General features: G+C 34.0%; 2 protein-coding genes across 4 annotated transcripts; one reads left to right on the top strand and one right to left on the bottom strand.

Annotated features, from left to right (window-relative positions):
- Positions 1 to 512: 512 nt before the first annotated feature.
- LOC109093301 (protein ABHD18-like) lies at positions 513 to 6,559 on the bottom strand. 2 transcript variants are annotated; one of them, XM_019107022.2, is made up of 13 exons: positions 6,404 to 6,559; positions 5,793 to 5,902; positions 5,481 to 5,565; positions 5,232 to 5,332; positions 5,034 to 5,109; positions 4,603 to 4,687; positions 4,467 to 4,494; positions 4,217 to 4,355; positions 3,986 to 4,075; positions 2,942 to 3,043; positions 2,402 to 2,756; positions 2,153 to 2,315; positions 513 to 1,504 (listed from the first exon to the last, which is right to left on the bottom strand). In XM_019107022.2, the coding sequence occupies exons 2-13, from the start codon at positions 5,882 to 5,884 to the stop codon at positions 1,450 to 1,452; spliced, it is 1,371 nt and encodes a 456-aa protein (XP_018962567.2). In that variant the 5' UTR covers positions 5,885 to 5,902; positions 6,404 to 6,559; the 3' UTR covers positions 513 to 1,449. The 2 variants fall into 2 exon arrangements, with proteins under 2 accessions (XP_018962567.2, XP_042625906.1); XM_042769972.1 differs by having other exon boundaries at positions 6,268 to 6,404.
- Positions 6,560 to 7,429: 870 nt separating this feature from the next.
- LOC109093300 (metal cation symporter ZIP8-like) lies at positions 7,430 to 15,540 on the top strand. Of its 2 annotated transcripts, XM_042769973.1 has the most exons (9): positions 7,430 to 7,692; positions 7,770 to 8,120; positions 8,295 to 8,454; positions 9,673 to 9,842; positions 10,414 to 10,536; positions 11,035 to 11,157; positions 13,473 to 13,665; positions 13,801 to 13,985; positions 15,038 to 15,540. In XM_042769973.1, exons 2-9 carry the CDS (start codon positions 7,905 to 7,907, stop codon positions 15,185 to 15,187), a joined length of 1,320 nt encoding a protein of 439 aa, XP_042625907.1. In that variant the 5' UTR covers positions 7,430 to 7,692; positions 7,770 to 7,904; the 3' UTR covers positions 15,188 to 15,540. The 2 variants fall into 2 exon arrangements, with proteins under 2 accessions (XP_042625907.1, XP_018962566.1); XM_019107021.2 differs by having other exon boundaries at positions 7,430 to 8,120.
- Positions 15,541 to 16,951: the final 1,411 nt, after the last annotated feature.

The following is a 16,951-nucleotide window of genomic DNA, read 5'->3' as shown; positions in this document are numbered from 1 at the left end:
GATTGGAGGCAACTCCATTAAAATGATACATTAGGGATGTACACTATGTTGTGTGTTTTCGAATATTTTATAAACATTTCAATGATTATTTATTTTTATTAATATTTTACATTTTTATTACATAAAGCAATCTGTAGCTTATACAAAACAGAAGCTGTATTAAAACAGTACATGTACATTCAAAACTCTCATCGTATTTTTTACTTAATATTGGCTTCCATTTCTTATATTTCTCTAGCTGTTTTCTTACATTATACATAATTTATTATGGGATAATAGATGCACCATTGTATTTGTACACTTTCTTCCAACATTTATTAACATTATTAATGTTTAATATTATTAATGTGTGATTTTTTTTACAACCTCTTACACCCAAATAATTATATTTCATATGATACTGTGTTCCCTGTATTATTTTATTAGTTTGGTCTCTGACTTTCATATTGTCATTATGATATTTCACTGTCAGCATTTGTGACTTAATTTAGCAGTTAAAAAAAAGACACACATATTTAGGATTGTCTTTTTATTTTTAGAGTGGAGAAACGTATGAGTGGCTCATGATGAATACAGTGAATATTGAACATGATAGATCACACAAGTTGACAGCAGTAATACATAAAACATTTCAGTCTATTGAAACAATAGGATTGTTAGCGGTTACTGTAGTATTTGGCAGTGATTCGAATTTAAGGGGTTGAAATACATGCAGCACTGTTTTTTAAGACTGCATTTCACAGAAAATGTTTATTTTGAATTGTGGTCATATTTATGTCTCATGAGCACCAATCATTGCTAAAGACCGGTTTAAGTACTAGAAATATATGACTTGATCAGTTCTCAAACAACTCACCTGAAATTGTTAAACATTATTATTATTTATTTCTGAGATATCTGCAAGATTAAAACAATAGCCTGCCCATGACAAGGCCATTTTTGGATGCATTATTTTATAAAAACAGGAAACATTTGCTCTAAAAAATTAGGATATTCTATGTTGGTGAAACAAAAAGATCAAATGCATATCGAGTTCATTCATTTGCCCTACAATTCAAAACACTACATTTTCAGAGATCTGCTTCATTAAGAGATTTACTGACACCTCGATGTGTGGGTGAATTATGGTTCGGAGGCACGTCTTCGTTTCGTTCTGTGAAGCATGAAGATGTACATGAATAAAGGCAGTGAGGTCAGGAAGAGAAGGTATTGTATGGATTGAGCACATGGAAGTTGCCTTCAGGTCACTCTGAGTTTTGAGGTGTACCACACAGAGGAACACACTTCTGTCACTACACCTGCTGCACACTGACTCCCTTTACTAGCACCAGGTTTAGTTCCAGTTACACATTCTTCTGTAAATATCACATTCATCATATTTAGTGTTCTCCATCTTCATATTTCAAAATCAACAATTCTTGTCAGTACTGAGTACCAAAAAACCCATGGCTATAAGCTGGAATACTTCTGAAGAAACCGGTCATAGGCGTCATAAATTGCTTGCCTAGAAGTGAAAAATAATGGATGAAATTTAAATGTTAATACACATATTTCAAATGGATGAACCATACAGTTTCATTTACTTGATAACAAGCAATGTGCAACAATTTAACCAAATAATTAGCATTATTAACTGAGTTGGTAAGAAGTCTCTTATGCTCACCAAAACTGGTGTATTTATTTGATCAAAAATACAGTAAAACAATACAATTGTAATTTAACTCTTTTGTGTTTTATTATATTTTAAAATGTAATTTATTTTCATTCATTATTTATTTCCATGATTCATTCATATCATTATAAGTCTTTACTGTTTTGACTGTCATGTTTGATCAATTAAATGCATCCTTGCTGAAAAAAAGTATTCATTTATTTAAAAAAAAAAAAAAAAAAAAAAAAAAGCTTTTTTGAATGGAATGTAAACCGAAATATTCATGATCTTTTCAATGCATTTACAATGAACAGGAACTGAAAAAAACATTTTAAAATTATGCAAAAGCACCATAAAGAATCATGATTGTAGTGTATATTATCTGTGTATGTTAAAGTTTGCTGAAGTCACAGCTTTTCAATTCATGGAAGAAAAAAAGTAAGCCAATTAATCTTTAGAACTTCTTTTGTGTTCTGCATAAGAAAGAACATCATGACTTACCGAAATAGTCTTTGTTTGAAGAGATAGGCACTGATGTGGCCTCCTTTGAGATAGCGAACCTCACAGCCAGGCCAGATTTCCTGTAAACTGCGAACTCCAGTGCGTGGAACATATGCGTCTTCCTTTGCCTGGACTATAATGATCAGACTGGGGTCTAGAGGGACTGGAGACAAAGTATGCAAGACAGAGAGAGGATCAAACACAGGAACCCCATCCAAACCATGTCAACAACACAAAACAGATTTGTACCTGAAAAATTGGCGATGTGTGTGCATTCGTCCATAACGCCTTTCATGAAGCAGAGAGACTCCCGCTGCAGCGACTGCCGCTGACCAGGCCCCCAGGTGATGTTTTTAGCATGTAGCATGTCCAAATGAGGCCCGCTGCTGCTCACAGCAGACAGCATCTGATCCAGCCCGTCCCTCTCTCTTCGGCCCATCAGTAGAGCAGAGTCTGAGGCGCGAGAGGAGCACAGCCCCATCTGGTGGTCCCTTTCTGGCGAGTGGATGTCAAGAAGGTCATGGGTAAGATCCAGGTCAGAGAGACTGTCAAAGCTGCCCGGGGCATTTTTTACAAATTCCTGGCCCATCCGGAAAGAGTCTGTCTGGAAAGCAAGGGTGTGCCAGTTAGTGCTTCATTAAAAATGTCACACCTTCAAAATAAGTCATGTGATATATTACACAAGGAACAAATCATAACTTCTTCTGTGATCTTTTTTGGTGTCTTCCCTATATATAAAAAAGCTAAATTAGAAGAAAGCTCATTTTGCCTACAGATTAATACTCCTACCCCACAATACTCCAGCATACTGATGATCTCTTCCTCATAGACTGTGTGCGCCGCATACTGCTTTTCCAGTTCTCTCCAATTCACAGCTCCACTTAAAACACCCTGCAGAAAAGCAGATCAATTCCATTTCCTTCTAAGTAAGTAAATCAATCTAAATTACTTCAAATAATTCACTTTTATTTTAGGTTTATGGAATCACTCTGATATAAAGACTGATTATTTATTCATGAATGAAAAATTATAAATGGGAGTGACTGATATTGCCATGTTCTGATGTCACTGACACAGGAATGAAGACATCAAGTTATTCACAGCTACAAAGTTCAATAGCTGAGTGACTAATATTGTCTTTAAATTCCTACATACCAGAGTTATTACAGTTTGCTGAAACTAAAACCATTAAAAACATGAACAACAAACTTGAATAATAAATGCAAACTGAAATAAAATATAAGAAAACGTTTTACTTCAACTAGCTGCCGAGGCAACATTAAATTAAATTGATGTATTAAATGAAATAAAATTTATAAAACTATACACAAAAAATTAATTAAACATTCTTAAATCTTATAATAGTATGTAAATAATAACACTGCTACACACTTTCACTTTCATTTTTCATTTTCTGACAAATACAAGCTCAAAGGTAGGCTATTCAGTGATAATGCCATAAAACTAAGGGCAAAGATATGCGTTAGATGCGTAATTGATGCTTTATCTCTGCGTTTTTACATTCGTGTGCTGCCACAGAGCCTTTCATAAACTGCCATATAAGCGGTATTTTCTAGAAAACAATATATCTATTGTTCATTAAAAGATCACAAAATGCATTCACACTAAAAACGTAGTCAATATTCACATGTATAACTCAATTCTGACCACTGACTGACTGACTTGATAAATCAGAGCTAAAAACTAATTTGAGTGTCTCACTGCTAATTATGATTTTGAAGCATCTTATAAATATGACCAATTCAAAATGACTTGTAGGCAACATTAATACACTACAATATGTCTAATATGATGCTAAAACCTAAATCTTACTGTGGTAAAAACACTTGAAGCAGTCGTCCAGGATAAACAAGGTATGAGTGGAATTGGTTTGGGCCAGTTTGTTACAGCTAATGACGCCATCTAGGAGGAAAAGAAGTAAACAAATGAGCAATAGATATCAGATATGTTAGACCGGATATGGAACAGGTTCTTCTGAACACAGTTGATCGGAAACAACGTGAACTAATTAAGTCAAATGTAAATTAGGATCACAAAACCTACATGTCCACCCATAGAAATGCCAGTCATGCCTAGAGGCCAGAAACCCTCTCGCTCCAGCCAGTGTAACAGCGCAGCAGACTCCAAGATCAGCGCTCCACCCATCACAAACAGGTCTGAAACGTTCTTCAGACTGGAGCGACTGCATCAAAAACACAAATGACATACATCGTAAATATGCATTGTTCATTTTAATGCTCCATACCACAAAGACATGGACATCAATAGCTGCTGCCAGTAAACAAACACTCACAGCTGGTCTTTAGGTTTCCTGTATCCGTGTACGGTGGAGAGTCAAGGAGGTGTCAGATAAGATCTAGTAATTCTTGATACTAGGGTTTACATGGCAAACTAATATGTGGTCTGTAGTTTAGCATTTCAAAGGATATAATAAGGATTCTCCAACAGTAGAGATGCCATGCCTGATTCTTTAATCATTGGTCTGGCCATTAGTGTTCGTCTTCTCCAGAAAAACTGCAAAAAAAAAGAAGAAAATGCATCAAATTCAGATAAATGCTGATAAGCCAATAATTATAGCCAATTATTCACAATATCCAAAATTATTACTATTTTGTTACAGCTGCATTTAGGCATACAAAGGATATTCATTTTGAGACTAAATTTGAAATTTAACAGTTACATTTTTATAGAAAAATTTAGTAGAAAAAAACCTCTAATATCAGCTGAACCATTTGTTACTGATATGCTACTTTTCAAAAGTTTGGGTTGTTAAGATGTTTTTGAAACTTGTATATGGTAAAAGTATATTGTGCATCCCTAAGAAAAAAAAAAAAAACAGTCTTAGTTTTTGCTCACTCACATGGTCTCCTGTTCCAGCCAGGTGAATACAGACTGGTCTGTGCCTTTTCCATTTCTTAGGTACAATAAACTGGAATCTAATGGGAAAGTTGAAACTAAATGCGTTCATTTGAAAGAACTTTGAATACAAGCCACACAATAAGTCGCAATTATCCTTCATATTTGCATTTAGTGTTTGTGGGTGACTTGTTTTGGTTACCGTGCTTTGACTGACTCAGCTGGCAAGATGCCCGGGACAAAGTGCTCCAGTGGCGATATGAAATGACCGTTGTGAATTTTGCAATCGGTTTGATCTTCTACCTTTGGGCACAGTGGTAACACACAGTTAATGGGTCATGATGCAATTTTCAATCATGCTGAGTAGGTGTTTACTTAAAAAAATGTAGATTTAGAAAATGTACACACACACACACACACACATATATATACATATTTGAATGGTTCTTACCTTGTCAATAAATACTGGGTAGTCCCTCTGTACCAGATCCTTGCATCTCTCTCTGTTGCCAATAATCTTCCGGAACTCAAATATTCTGTATTATCCACAAATTAAATTAAATAAATAATTAAATAACCAGGTGCAAATGACATATCTGTCATCTTTGGAATATTCTATTGTTACAATAAACTTGAATGAAATATGAACATGATACATCCCACTCATACCACTGCAAATCATTATTGAAGCATCACTATTTAATCATATCATAAGTGAAGTCATTGAAGAGCCATTGTTTATTTATTTATTTTTGTAGTTTACCGTTTCAGGTCCTCTGGCTTTCCCCATCCTTGGATAAAGAGTTTAGTAAGGAGAAGCCTTCTATACAGAACATCCAGCCGACTCAGACCCATTGACAAAAAAACATTCTTCTGCAAAGAATTAAATACACGGAATCAGAACCTGACACAAGTCCTAATCCATCAGTCAGCAGCAGCCTTATGGCTTTACACATTCCCACATTTAAGAACTGAGCAGCTGAGTGGGTTTAGGAGCACAACACGCACTTACAGGAAACTAACCAAGCTCCTGCTAGACAGTGCAGATGACACATCTTTGGTAAGTTAATCATACGTTAGGTATTGGGCCACTCATTCATGACACTACTGACTACTGAGTAACCCCTGGGCAATGACACTTCAACTAGTTCTTCTTATTTTGACCTTAAAATTACTAACGTTATCTGGTTTCTCATATTGTCCCTAAAAGAAGAAAACTGTGAACATCCCACACTGACCGTCTGTTGTAAACCTAATCAGCTGCAGTAGAGTTATATATAACGTTATGGTTTGACCAGCTGCTGGCTCTTCCAAGCCCACAAAAGACTTTAAAACAAACTGCGTATGAATGAAGGTGAGGAAATAAGTATATACCTCAATCTAAAAGGGTGTAGATGTGGGTGTCTCTGAAGAAACCGGATCAGTGCACATGACACAGGTCGAATTCCACTTGATGGTGTAGCGCCATCCGAGAGCTCGCTCACGTTCACTGACACTGGCGGAAGTTACTCTTCTTCTACGCTCTCGAGCGGTGGTGCTGTATTCAGTGGCACCAGTAGATGGCGGCGCTGTACAGGATAATTAAACGAGCTCAACTCTATTGAAGATGCTATTGATCCTATCTTCATTGATGTCCAAAATGAATTAAATATTTAATTTCCAGTAGAACTAACATGATTTCTTCAATGCCACAGATGCACTTTCTAAAAATCCTTCTATATTTATAGTTATAAAACAATTTAATTTAGGAATATATTTACTTCGTCATTTTGTATGCTATATTTAAAGATTTAGCCAGTTTTATCTTGAGCATCACTGTAGAGCAGAGTTCAACTTTGGTTTAATGACACAAATAAACATTTGAAACAATGCTTGAATTAGGGGAACTTTTCTGCCCTCTAAGATGATAAAGCCATCCAACCACTGGTGGTGGTTGAGGAGATACCCCCTTCTATGTAAAGCGCTTTGAGTGCCCAGAAAAGCGCTATATAAATGTAAGGAATTATTATTATTATAATTAAATTATTATTATTATTTTAAAAATAAAATATAAATATAAAAAATAATGCTCTTAAAAGTAAAGCGTTAACGGATGTAACGTTTTTATTGTGTCTCTTTAATAAAATATTCTATTTATAACGTTAAAAAGGTTAAAATTGACAGAATGGGCAAATCTATTTTTTTTTTTCAAGATTCATGTAGGCTAGTCAAAAGTGCCCCCATAGTTAACTATTTGAAATATGTTTATTCCCAGTGTCTATTATAGGTGGATCCATAAATATTTGAACATGTCCAATTATTGTCAGCGAAACTGAATGAAATAAATGCACACTTTGTAATTACATGCGGGCTCCGCCCACGTCCCGCCTACAATCAATCAATCAACTGTGCAATGCCAGGTTATGAATTGAGCACGGCGCATTTATTCACATGCTGTTGTTCACTCAGTTAACTAACTAGCTGGATTATTTTTTCCTGTATTGGTGTCTTGCAAAAGTTACTCTAGTGTAAATTAATGTGTATTCAATCTCATATCAAACTAATTGTTTTGATGACGCCACTTCTGCTGGATTACAGTCGAGATGTTTTGACAGCAGTACTAGTTTGAAACAAGCGGAATTGATCATGGTTGGCTGGCTGCCGAATGGAGGCGCGACATATTGGTCAGGTCACCGTGGATACTAATAGCGGAGAAATAATGTTACTTTATTAGTTTTTTAACTTTATTCTTAATATGCAGCTTTGCTTGCTGCTCTGCTGTGCTCGAGTCAGACTGAGTGCTCTGCTCCCGGGATAATCTCCAGATAGACGCTTAAACTCTCGCTGCTTGTGCTTCATTCTGGTCGCTTCAGACCGAAACTTGTGCTCTGTAAGCATGGCTGGCATTCCCAAATCTTTTCCTCATGTGTTCATAGGCTTTCTAATAACTGTAATCTCAGGATTAAGAGCCAGCTCTCTGCAGCAGGTTTTCGTGAAGGATATTGTGGCTGTTTACGGAGAAAACGGTTCACTGGATCTCAATGGCATTAACAGTTTATTGGAGACAATTGTGCAAGACAGATTGGATCCGAACATTCCTCTGCATGCTCAGGTAATCTGCTAACTTTAGTTACTAAAAGTTATTTATTAAAATTTTAAATAATATTTGACATTTTATATTTTTAGGTACATGCCACACATCAGAGAGCGTACACAAAAACTGTATAATTTGATTAGTTTTGTCATTCTTAGTCCTGTCTCACTGACTTGTGTCTCTGTTTATCAGTGTTTGTCTGGAGCAGATATTTTGGTGCACTATGGGCTTCAGAACCTCTCTCATCTGACAGAGGAACATCTGGTCACTGTGTGCCCGGCTCTGCTCAACCAAGCTGTACTGCCACCCTGTTCACCTGAACCTCCGCTACACAGTGACACTGATCTTCGTGGTGAGTCTCCATCTGCTGAATACTTCATATTTGAACATATTTGAACTTTCAAATCTACAGTTTGTCAAAGACCTTTCTTTTGATGTAAACCAGCCTTCATTTCAATTTCATATCCTCTCAGTGTGAAGAATGGCAGAGAATGATGGGAAGTTGCCACCTGAAATTATTTCTATATAAAGTTAATATAAAGTTGTATACTGTGCATAGCTAAATAAAAAACAACAACACTCTATATGTTTTACTATAATAAAAATATACTGTATTATAGTGAAAATCACTGTTCAGAATAATGGCAATATATATATATATATATATATATATATATATATATATATATATATATATTATATATGAGGTATTTTTACTATAAAAGTACAAATTTACTGTATTGAGAATAATGGCAATTATAGACGATTTGTTTAACTGTCTTAAAAATTTTGTCTTAAAATCTTTCTTTATGCATAATACATATTCTCATTCAGTTATTATTGTTAGCTAAACTAAAACTAAAACCATTAGTTACTTAACTAAAAAAAGTTACTTGAAATAAAATAAACATTAACTGAACTAAAATTATATAAAAAGCTTTTTTTAGCTAGATGCCAACGCAAAATGTATCATTTTCATTTAGTATAACAATGTACTCATTTAACTAAAATTAAAATAAAAACTATATAGACAAATTTATTAAAAAAACAAAACCTAACAATAAAAATGACAAAAACACAAAAATTAATAAAACGTTAAATTAAAATTAAAACGAAAAATATAAAAACAAAACAATTCAAACTATTTTTAAAAACTATAATAGTATCTCAATGATACTAAAACAACACTTATCTAAATGCAAAACAAAACAGTCTTTTACTATAATAGATTAAAAACTTGCTGGTTTACAGTAATGAAAATGTCAAACTATGCAAAACACAATTTTCTTTATTTTAACTTTAAAAAAACACTACATGAATTAATATTTTTGTACATATATTTTTATACTGCTTTCTTATTTTTTAAAACAATGCTGTATATCAGTAATAATAGAGTAATAATGTACTGTAAGAAAGTAATGAAAATCACTGTTGAGATTAAGGGAAATTACAGACAATTATGATTAGTTGTCTTAAATATATATATATATATATATTTTTAGGTGAAATGTGATTTATCGTCGTGTCTAATTTTAGCTGTGTGAGCTTTGCCCTTTCTTTCTGCACACAGTATGGGGATTTGGCTTCTTGGCTGTTACCATCATTAATCTGGCCTCACTGCTGGGTCTGACTCTCGTTCCTGTAACTAAAAAGCCCTACTTCCCAAAAGTGCTCTCCTACTTCATAGGTCTGGCAGTAGGCACGCTCTTCTCCAATGCTTGCCTCCAACTTATACCTGAGGTGAAATGCTTTTCCGTTTCTCAGTTTCATTTGATTGTTCAAAGTTTGCATCAGTCCTCTTAAAGCTTTCTTCAAGTCATCTAGGTCAGTTTGGGACAGTCTTATAAGGGGTTGTTGACGGTCACATTAGTGGCACAACAGGATTATGAACCCAGTTACCTACACTGGTTCATTCTTGCTTCATAGAAGCCCTGAAATCAACCTCCAACCGATAAGCTACCATTTCACATCTTTAATTGCGGTCTTATCAGCACCGTGATGCTGATGTAGATTACTTATGCTTACAGTGATTACACAATTCTAAAATGCAAATGCTCTTTGAACTGGACTCATTAATTCAGGTTTATATTCTAGAAAAGTGCATACATTGCAGACCTTTCTTGATTTTGATGACATGATCGTTGCATGACGTGATGTTCGTTTTGCGATAAATACATGTTGTAGTATTTATTTTGGGTTTGCAGTTTAACTTGTAACTAATAAGGTGTATGTGTACACGGGGAACTCTGGGTATCTGGTTTAACTTGCTCATAGACATATGATTACATGATTAATTCCTCTAATTGAACAGGCCTTTGGGTTTGACCCAAAAGCAGACGGTTACATTTTCCAAGCTGTTGGGATCTTTGGGGGATTCTACGTGCTGTACGTCACTGAAAAAATCCTGAGGATAGTCCTGAAACCAGACCATGAGGTGGGTTCATCTCAGGATTATGAAGACTGAACATTAAGAACTCAATTCATGTGATATCTTTATTAATTGTGTAGCCTTTAAATAATTTAAAACTAATTTACAATAGCAAAATGCATAATTACACTGAAATACTTGATTCCAATTGGTCAGTCACAGCATTCTGCTGTCAAATAGTCTCATAAAATGATATTTCGCTATGCAATCTTTTTCATATGTAATAAAATATTTACACTCAAACCAATCAATCAATACAGTAGCTGCACAATGAGCAGGGTAGTGCACAGTCAGCAGGTCATTATCGCTAAAACAATTCCTTCAGGGTGATTAAAAGTTTATTTTGTGATAATGATTTATTGACTGTATATTATCTCATACTTAATATACATATAGAATTCCAATTAACTGCAAGCACATGGCCGAGCTTCCTGTTGTGCATACATGCTAGTATGTTCTTTAAAACCATGTACAGTAATCATATGATTCACTTTTGAACCTCAGCACGGCCACGGACACAGTCACTTCCAGCCCTCAGAGGGCATCCAACAGAACGGCGTCATCAATACGGTGGACTCTGCCAATAGCGACAAAGCCAGCATAACCTCTGACCCTCCAGTGGAGCAGGTACAACTGGTCAGGTCTCACAAAAATAATGCCAAGAGATATGTGAGTGGCCTAAATATAGCCAGAAGTTACACAAACAGTATAAAAATAGCTAACAGTTTGGAGATACTGATTTATTCCCACATGAAATGAAGCTAAAACATGAAATGGTAAATTTAGTAAAACTACATTTTTAAATTTTCAGTGTGTGCTTGCCCATGCAAAACTCATTAATGGGATTGTTTTGCGGTTGCTTACTGATGCAGACACAAAATTCACGAGTTCTAACACAATTCACAAGCTTTCGATTCCATTCAAAATCTATTGAATAACATTCAATATTGATTATTTTGGATATATATCAGGTACAGTACATGCCAAATTTTCTCAAGTAAAAAAAAAATATCTATCAACTAATGCTGTAAAATATACATGAAAGTCATTTGGTACTACATTATAATATTGAAGGTTAAAAATGTTTTGTAAGCTATAGCATACAACTTAAAATTACACAGTGAAGTTTTTAAAATAATAAAGTTACAATTGCATAATAATAGTTCTACTTCAATTTGTTTTTTAATATAAAATTTTAAATGGTGGCTGTCATAGAAAAATTATGCATTTATTCAAACATAAATTAAACATAAGAACAGTAAAAATTATAATGAATATTTTATATGGTGCATATATTTAGCAAAATACCCCTCTTTACAGTTCATTTTTCTATCTGACTAATGAGTTTATGGTCACCGAGTATGTTTGTTTCTGAGGTAAATGTGACGTTATGTGACACTGTTTACAAGACTTTATATTGATGTATTTGCGCGGCTAAAACACTGATAGAGCGATCACATGAGACAGGATACAGATTGTATAGTTGTACTCTTTTTCTTTTAACTTACCTTCGGATGTTTAATCATGATTAATCATGAATACTGCAATACAATGGACATAAATTGAAATCTGAGACTTTGTTTCGTATTAATAGCACCAAAGCACAATGCTTATTGCGATTTATTGCATGGGAAGTGTCCTTCAATGTTCCATCCATTAACTGAAAACAGGCTACACTAATCGATTCTTGGGGTTTAAGAATCGAAATAGTTCCGTAAAAAAAGAGAATCAATTAATATTGAAATATCGATATTTTTTACCCAGCCCTAAATTATAATATAAAAAGGATAAAAATAAATACAATAAATAACTTTTAGTAAATAATGTTCATAAGTTTGGCCTTCGTAGGAGTATTATTATTATTATTATTATTTTTTTGAAAGATTAAATCAAAAGTGACAGTAAAAATATTTCCATTTTAAATATGCTGTTTTAACTTTATTTTCGTCAAACCTAAAAAAAAGTTGTTATAGCAGAAATATTATACCACAAAAATAGCAGCACAACAGTTTTCAACTTTGATAATAAGAAATGTTTTGTTGTTGTTTGTTTTTTAGCAGTAAATCATCATACAGAATGATTTCTGAAAGGTCATGTTACATTGAAGACTTTAGTAATGGCTGCTGAATATTCAGCTTTGAATTACAGGAATAAATTTTATTTTAAAATATATTTAAACAATTATTTTAAAGTGCAATACTATTTAACAATATTACTGTTTTACTATATTTTTGATCAAATAAATGCAGCCTTGGTAAGCACAAGACACTTCTTTCAAAAACATCTTACCAAACAAAAAATCTTACCAACCCAAACTTTTGAGACAATGTGTAAATATAAATATGCTATATAAATAAGCCAGATTATCACGACAGTAATCAATTTAAGATTACTTGAAAGTATCTGTCATTATCAAATAGTTGTGACAGCCAGGCTATTACACTATTAAGCGTAACATCAGACTGGTCAATGGTTAAACCAGAATCTGGGGTCATGTGATAACAGTTCTCCTTCAGCAAGATCAAATACAGTTATCTGAAAGCCCCCAGTCAAGCGGTTTAAGTGTCGTTAGCGTGTAACACGGCATGACTAGAGTGTTTGGAGTTTTAAAAAGCAGGTTTTTTGGTACAGAATTAAGAAGTTGATAGTGTACAGATCAGTGCAACTTACAGTCCAGCTGTAGAGACACACACAGCTGTGTTTGCTTTCATCTGTCACAGCTGCCAGCAGAAACAAGATTGTCTTCTGCTCTTTGACCTACATCACGAGCACCATGCAATTGGGATCGTCATTTCGACACTCCAACGATACAAAAAGTTAGACCTCGGGGCTAAAAGTAAATAGTATTTGAAACATGAAGCCAGGGTTGAAGCTCAAGAGGGTACAGTAATGTTGTTATAGTACGAAATGAGGTTTTAATTTAGACGTGAACGTCGTTGCAGCACACTTGCAGATGGCTCAGAGGAAGACAGCAGCTGGCCAGCGTGAAGACGGTGGCGTGGATGATTTCCCTGAGCGACGCTCTACACAACTTCATTGACGGACTGGCCATCGGCGCCTCGTTCACTGTGTCTATTCTCAGCGGCTTTAGCACTTCTATCGCTATCGTCTGTGAGGAATTCCCTCATGAGCTGGGTAAGAGAAATACAGACTCTTTTACCCCTACGCCAAACTACCTCTATGACTACTGCCCTTTGAATGTTGACCTTGATGGAAAAAAACAAACAAAAAAACATGTGAAGCACATTTGTGTTCTGTCTCCCCCTGCAGGCGACTTTATTATCCTGCTGAATGCAGGGTTGAGTATTCCACAGGCCGTCTTCTTCAACCTGCTGTCTGCTATGTCCTGCTACGTGGGCCTGGTCCTGGGTATCTTGTTGGGTAGCACTTTTGCCCCCAGCATCATCTTTGCGTTTGCTGGTGGCATGTTCCTTTACATTTCCTTGGCTGATATGGTAAGAGCAGTGTGGGTTAGAAAGTACAACACATAGCGATTTATCACATTCATAAAGAACTGTATTCAGTAATGACGCATTAATTTGATCAAAAGGGAGAGTAAAGACATTCAGAATGTAAGAAAAGATTTCTATTTCAACACTGCAAAAATGTTTTTCTTAGTTGTCGTTTTCCAGTATAAATAAACATTACTTGAGAAACAAAATGATGAGATATTAAATCTTGTTTTCTTAATAATGTATAAAAATAAGAAAAAATATCCACCAATGGCATGTTTTCCATTTGAATTGATTCTTTTTCTTACCCCACTGGCAGATCTTTTTTCTTGTATTAAGCATAAACATACATTTTTCAGAAAGCAAGAATTTTTAGATATTTGTACAGGAAAACAAGACAAAAACATTTTAATTTTTTTTTATTTATTTATTTGTAGCAAAATACTGTAAATGCTGTTCTTTTGAATTTTCTTTTCAAGAATCCTGAAAAAAAAAGTATTCCACATAAATATTAAGCAGCACAACTGTTTTCAACATTCATAATAATGTTTCTTGAGTAGCAAATCAGAACATTAGAATGATTTCTGAAGGATCATGTGACACTAAAGATTGAAGTAATGGCTGCTTTGCCATCACATAAATAAATGATATTTTTAAAATTAAAAAAATGGTAAACACATTTTAATATTTCAGCTGTTACTGTATTTTTTGATCAAATAAATGCAGCTTTGGTAAGCCTAAAGGACTTCTTTTAAAAACATACTATATATATATGTGTGTGTGTGTGTGTGTGTGTGTGTGTGTGTGTGTGTGTGTAATACTGACTTGTGAATGGAACAGTATTTCAATGCAATCATTTTCCCTCATGATTTAAGCTAAATAAGAAATGTGTTACCATTTTTGTCAGTATTTATTGCTTCATTATTGCATTATTATTCATTTATTTAGTGTTAAAATGAGGAGAAAATGACTTTGGTTCCACTTTTAATGCCTAAATGGAACATAACTCTGTGTTAGCGGAGCAAATACTGATCATCTTTCTCTCTCACACATAGCTGCCTGAAATGAACATGATTGCTAGTGAACAAGTGCAGAGCACGAAGGCCGATATCATTTTCTTTGCGATCCAGAACGCAGGAATGCTGACAGGTTTTGCCATGATTCTTCTCATCACATTGTATGGTGGGAACATTAGCCTGGGCTGAGCCCTCGCTTCATAAATTCTGTGCCCATTCCAGATCATTCTCTCATTTAAGCTATTTATTTGAGAAGACACTACTTTATACTATTTTTAAATCATTTATACTGTGGAAACTTGAAAATCATTAGGAATAAAATAATTTGATGATTTGTATAAGATGATTATTCTCAATATATATATATAATACTAGACATTTTGTACTGTTGTAAATAACTTACCTACTAATCATGTTTTGTAGAAAAGAAGGCACGGAGTGATTTATGATTTACATTTGAATGATCAAGTTTGTTACTTTGTACAATAGGAACTTCTAAAATCATGCAAAATAAAAACACAGAACAGAACTGTATTAATAAATCCAAATTTATGTTTTTTTTTTTCATTGGACACATCCATCTGTTATACAGCTGATGATATATATATATATATATATATATATATCTACTTTTAGTTTATTTAGTTATTTAATATTCATTAAACACAATGTACACTTAAAAGCATCTTTAAAACAGTACAGTCAGTGCAATATCTTTACAGATCAAATTAAAAACATCTCTCCAAAAATATACATCTATACAGATCTCAGAACATGAATTAAACCCACTTTACAAGAAGTAATCAGAAAACTTCAGTAACACCAGGAGGTAAAATATCTTAAACCGTATTGACTGAACTAAGTTATTGGGTGAATCTCACAAAACAAGGTCATATTTCATTCTAAAATCAAAAGAAATAAGAAATGATACTTTGCTTAAAGATATTTTGTCATTTTTTTCAAGGTATTGTCGTCAAGTATTTATACAGAATTGCAGTAATTGTTGCTCTCCCTTTAATGCAAATGTATTGATTTATATAAAAAAAAAAAAAAATAATAATAAAAATAGTAATGCATTACCTACAGTAAGGAGGATCTAATGACACCAACTTTTGGGAATGATCACAAAAAAAAAAAAAAAAAAAAAAAAAAAAAAAAAAAAAAAAATATATATATATATATATATTATATATATATATATATATATATATATATATATATATATATATATCTATATATAAAGAGATAATACATACAAGAAAAGAATGTCAAAATTAAAAAAATAAAATTTAATTATTTTGAATTTTTTCTTTTGAATTTTTGGGGTGAAATGGGACATGTTTTCATGCGATTCACCCAATTAGGAGGCACATCAGCTCTAAAAAAAAAAACCTAGGACAGCACGGTTCTACTTCATAGTCACTGAACCAGCAGAACAAACAGAATGGCATGGAGTTAAACGCACACGTACGGCAAGCACTTATATGAGGCACTAAACGCAGAGATCGGGCCAAACCACACCACAGAACAGCACGTTAACCCCAGCGGTTGTCATGGCAACAGGCACGACTAATGCAGAAAATCACCACTGTACACATCGCTGGCAAAAGAACGACACAAGAGAGGAGACTGCATCTTCATCTTGGATTTGAACTAGAAAAAAAACCACTGACACTGAGACCTAAAGCATCAGTCATACTATATATATACCACTGGACTGCACCATATAAGCTAAATGCTAATACTTGTTTCTTACTAATATTGGGGTGCTGCTGACTCCAAAAAACAGTGTTTGTTTTACTATAGCATGTCACACTTTCTAACAAAATGTTTGCATTTTGTGGCATTTTTGCTTTCAACAAAAATTTATAAGGTGAATAAGTCTTGTATTATATCCCTTAATCAGCAGAAAAACTGCCACAAAGACATGATTCATATATTAATTTGAGTCAG

The sequence above is a fragment of the Cyprinus carpio genome, chromosome A14 (genome assembly GCF_018340385.1).
Source record: "Cyprinus carpio isolate SPL01 chromosome A14, ASM1834038v1, whole genome shotgun sequence".
Classification (NCBI taxonomy): Eukaryota; Metazoa; Chordata; class Actinopteri; order Cypriniformes; family Cyprinidae; genus Cyprinus; species Cyprinus carpio.
The sequence above is the reverse complement of the archived record's forward strand: the minus strand, read 5'-3'. Positions and strand labels throughout refer to the sequence as shown.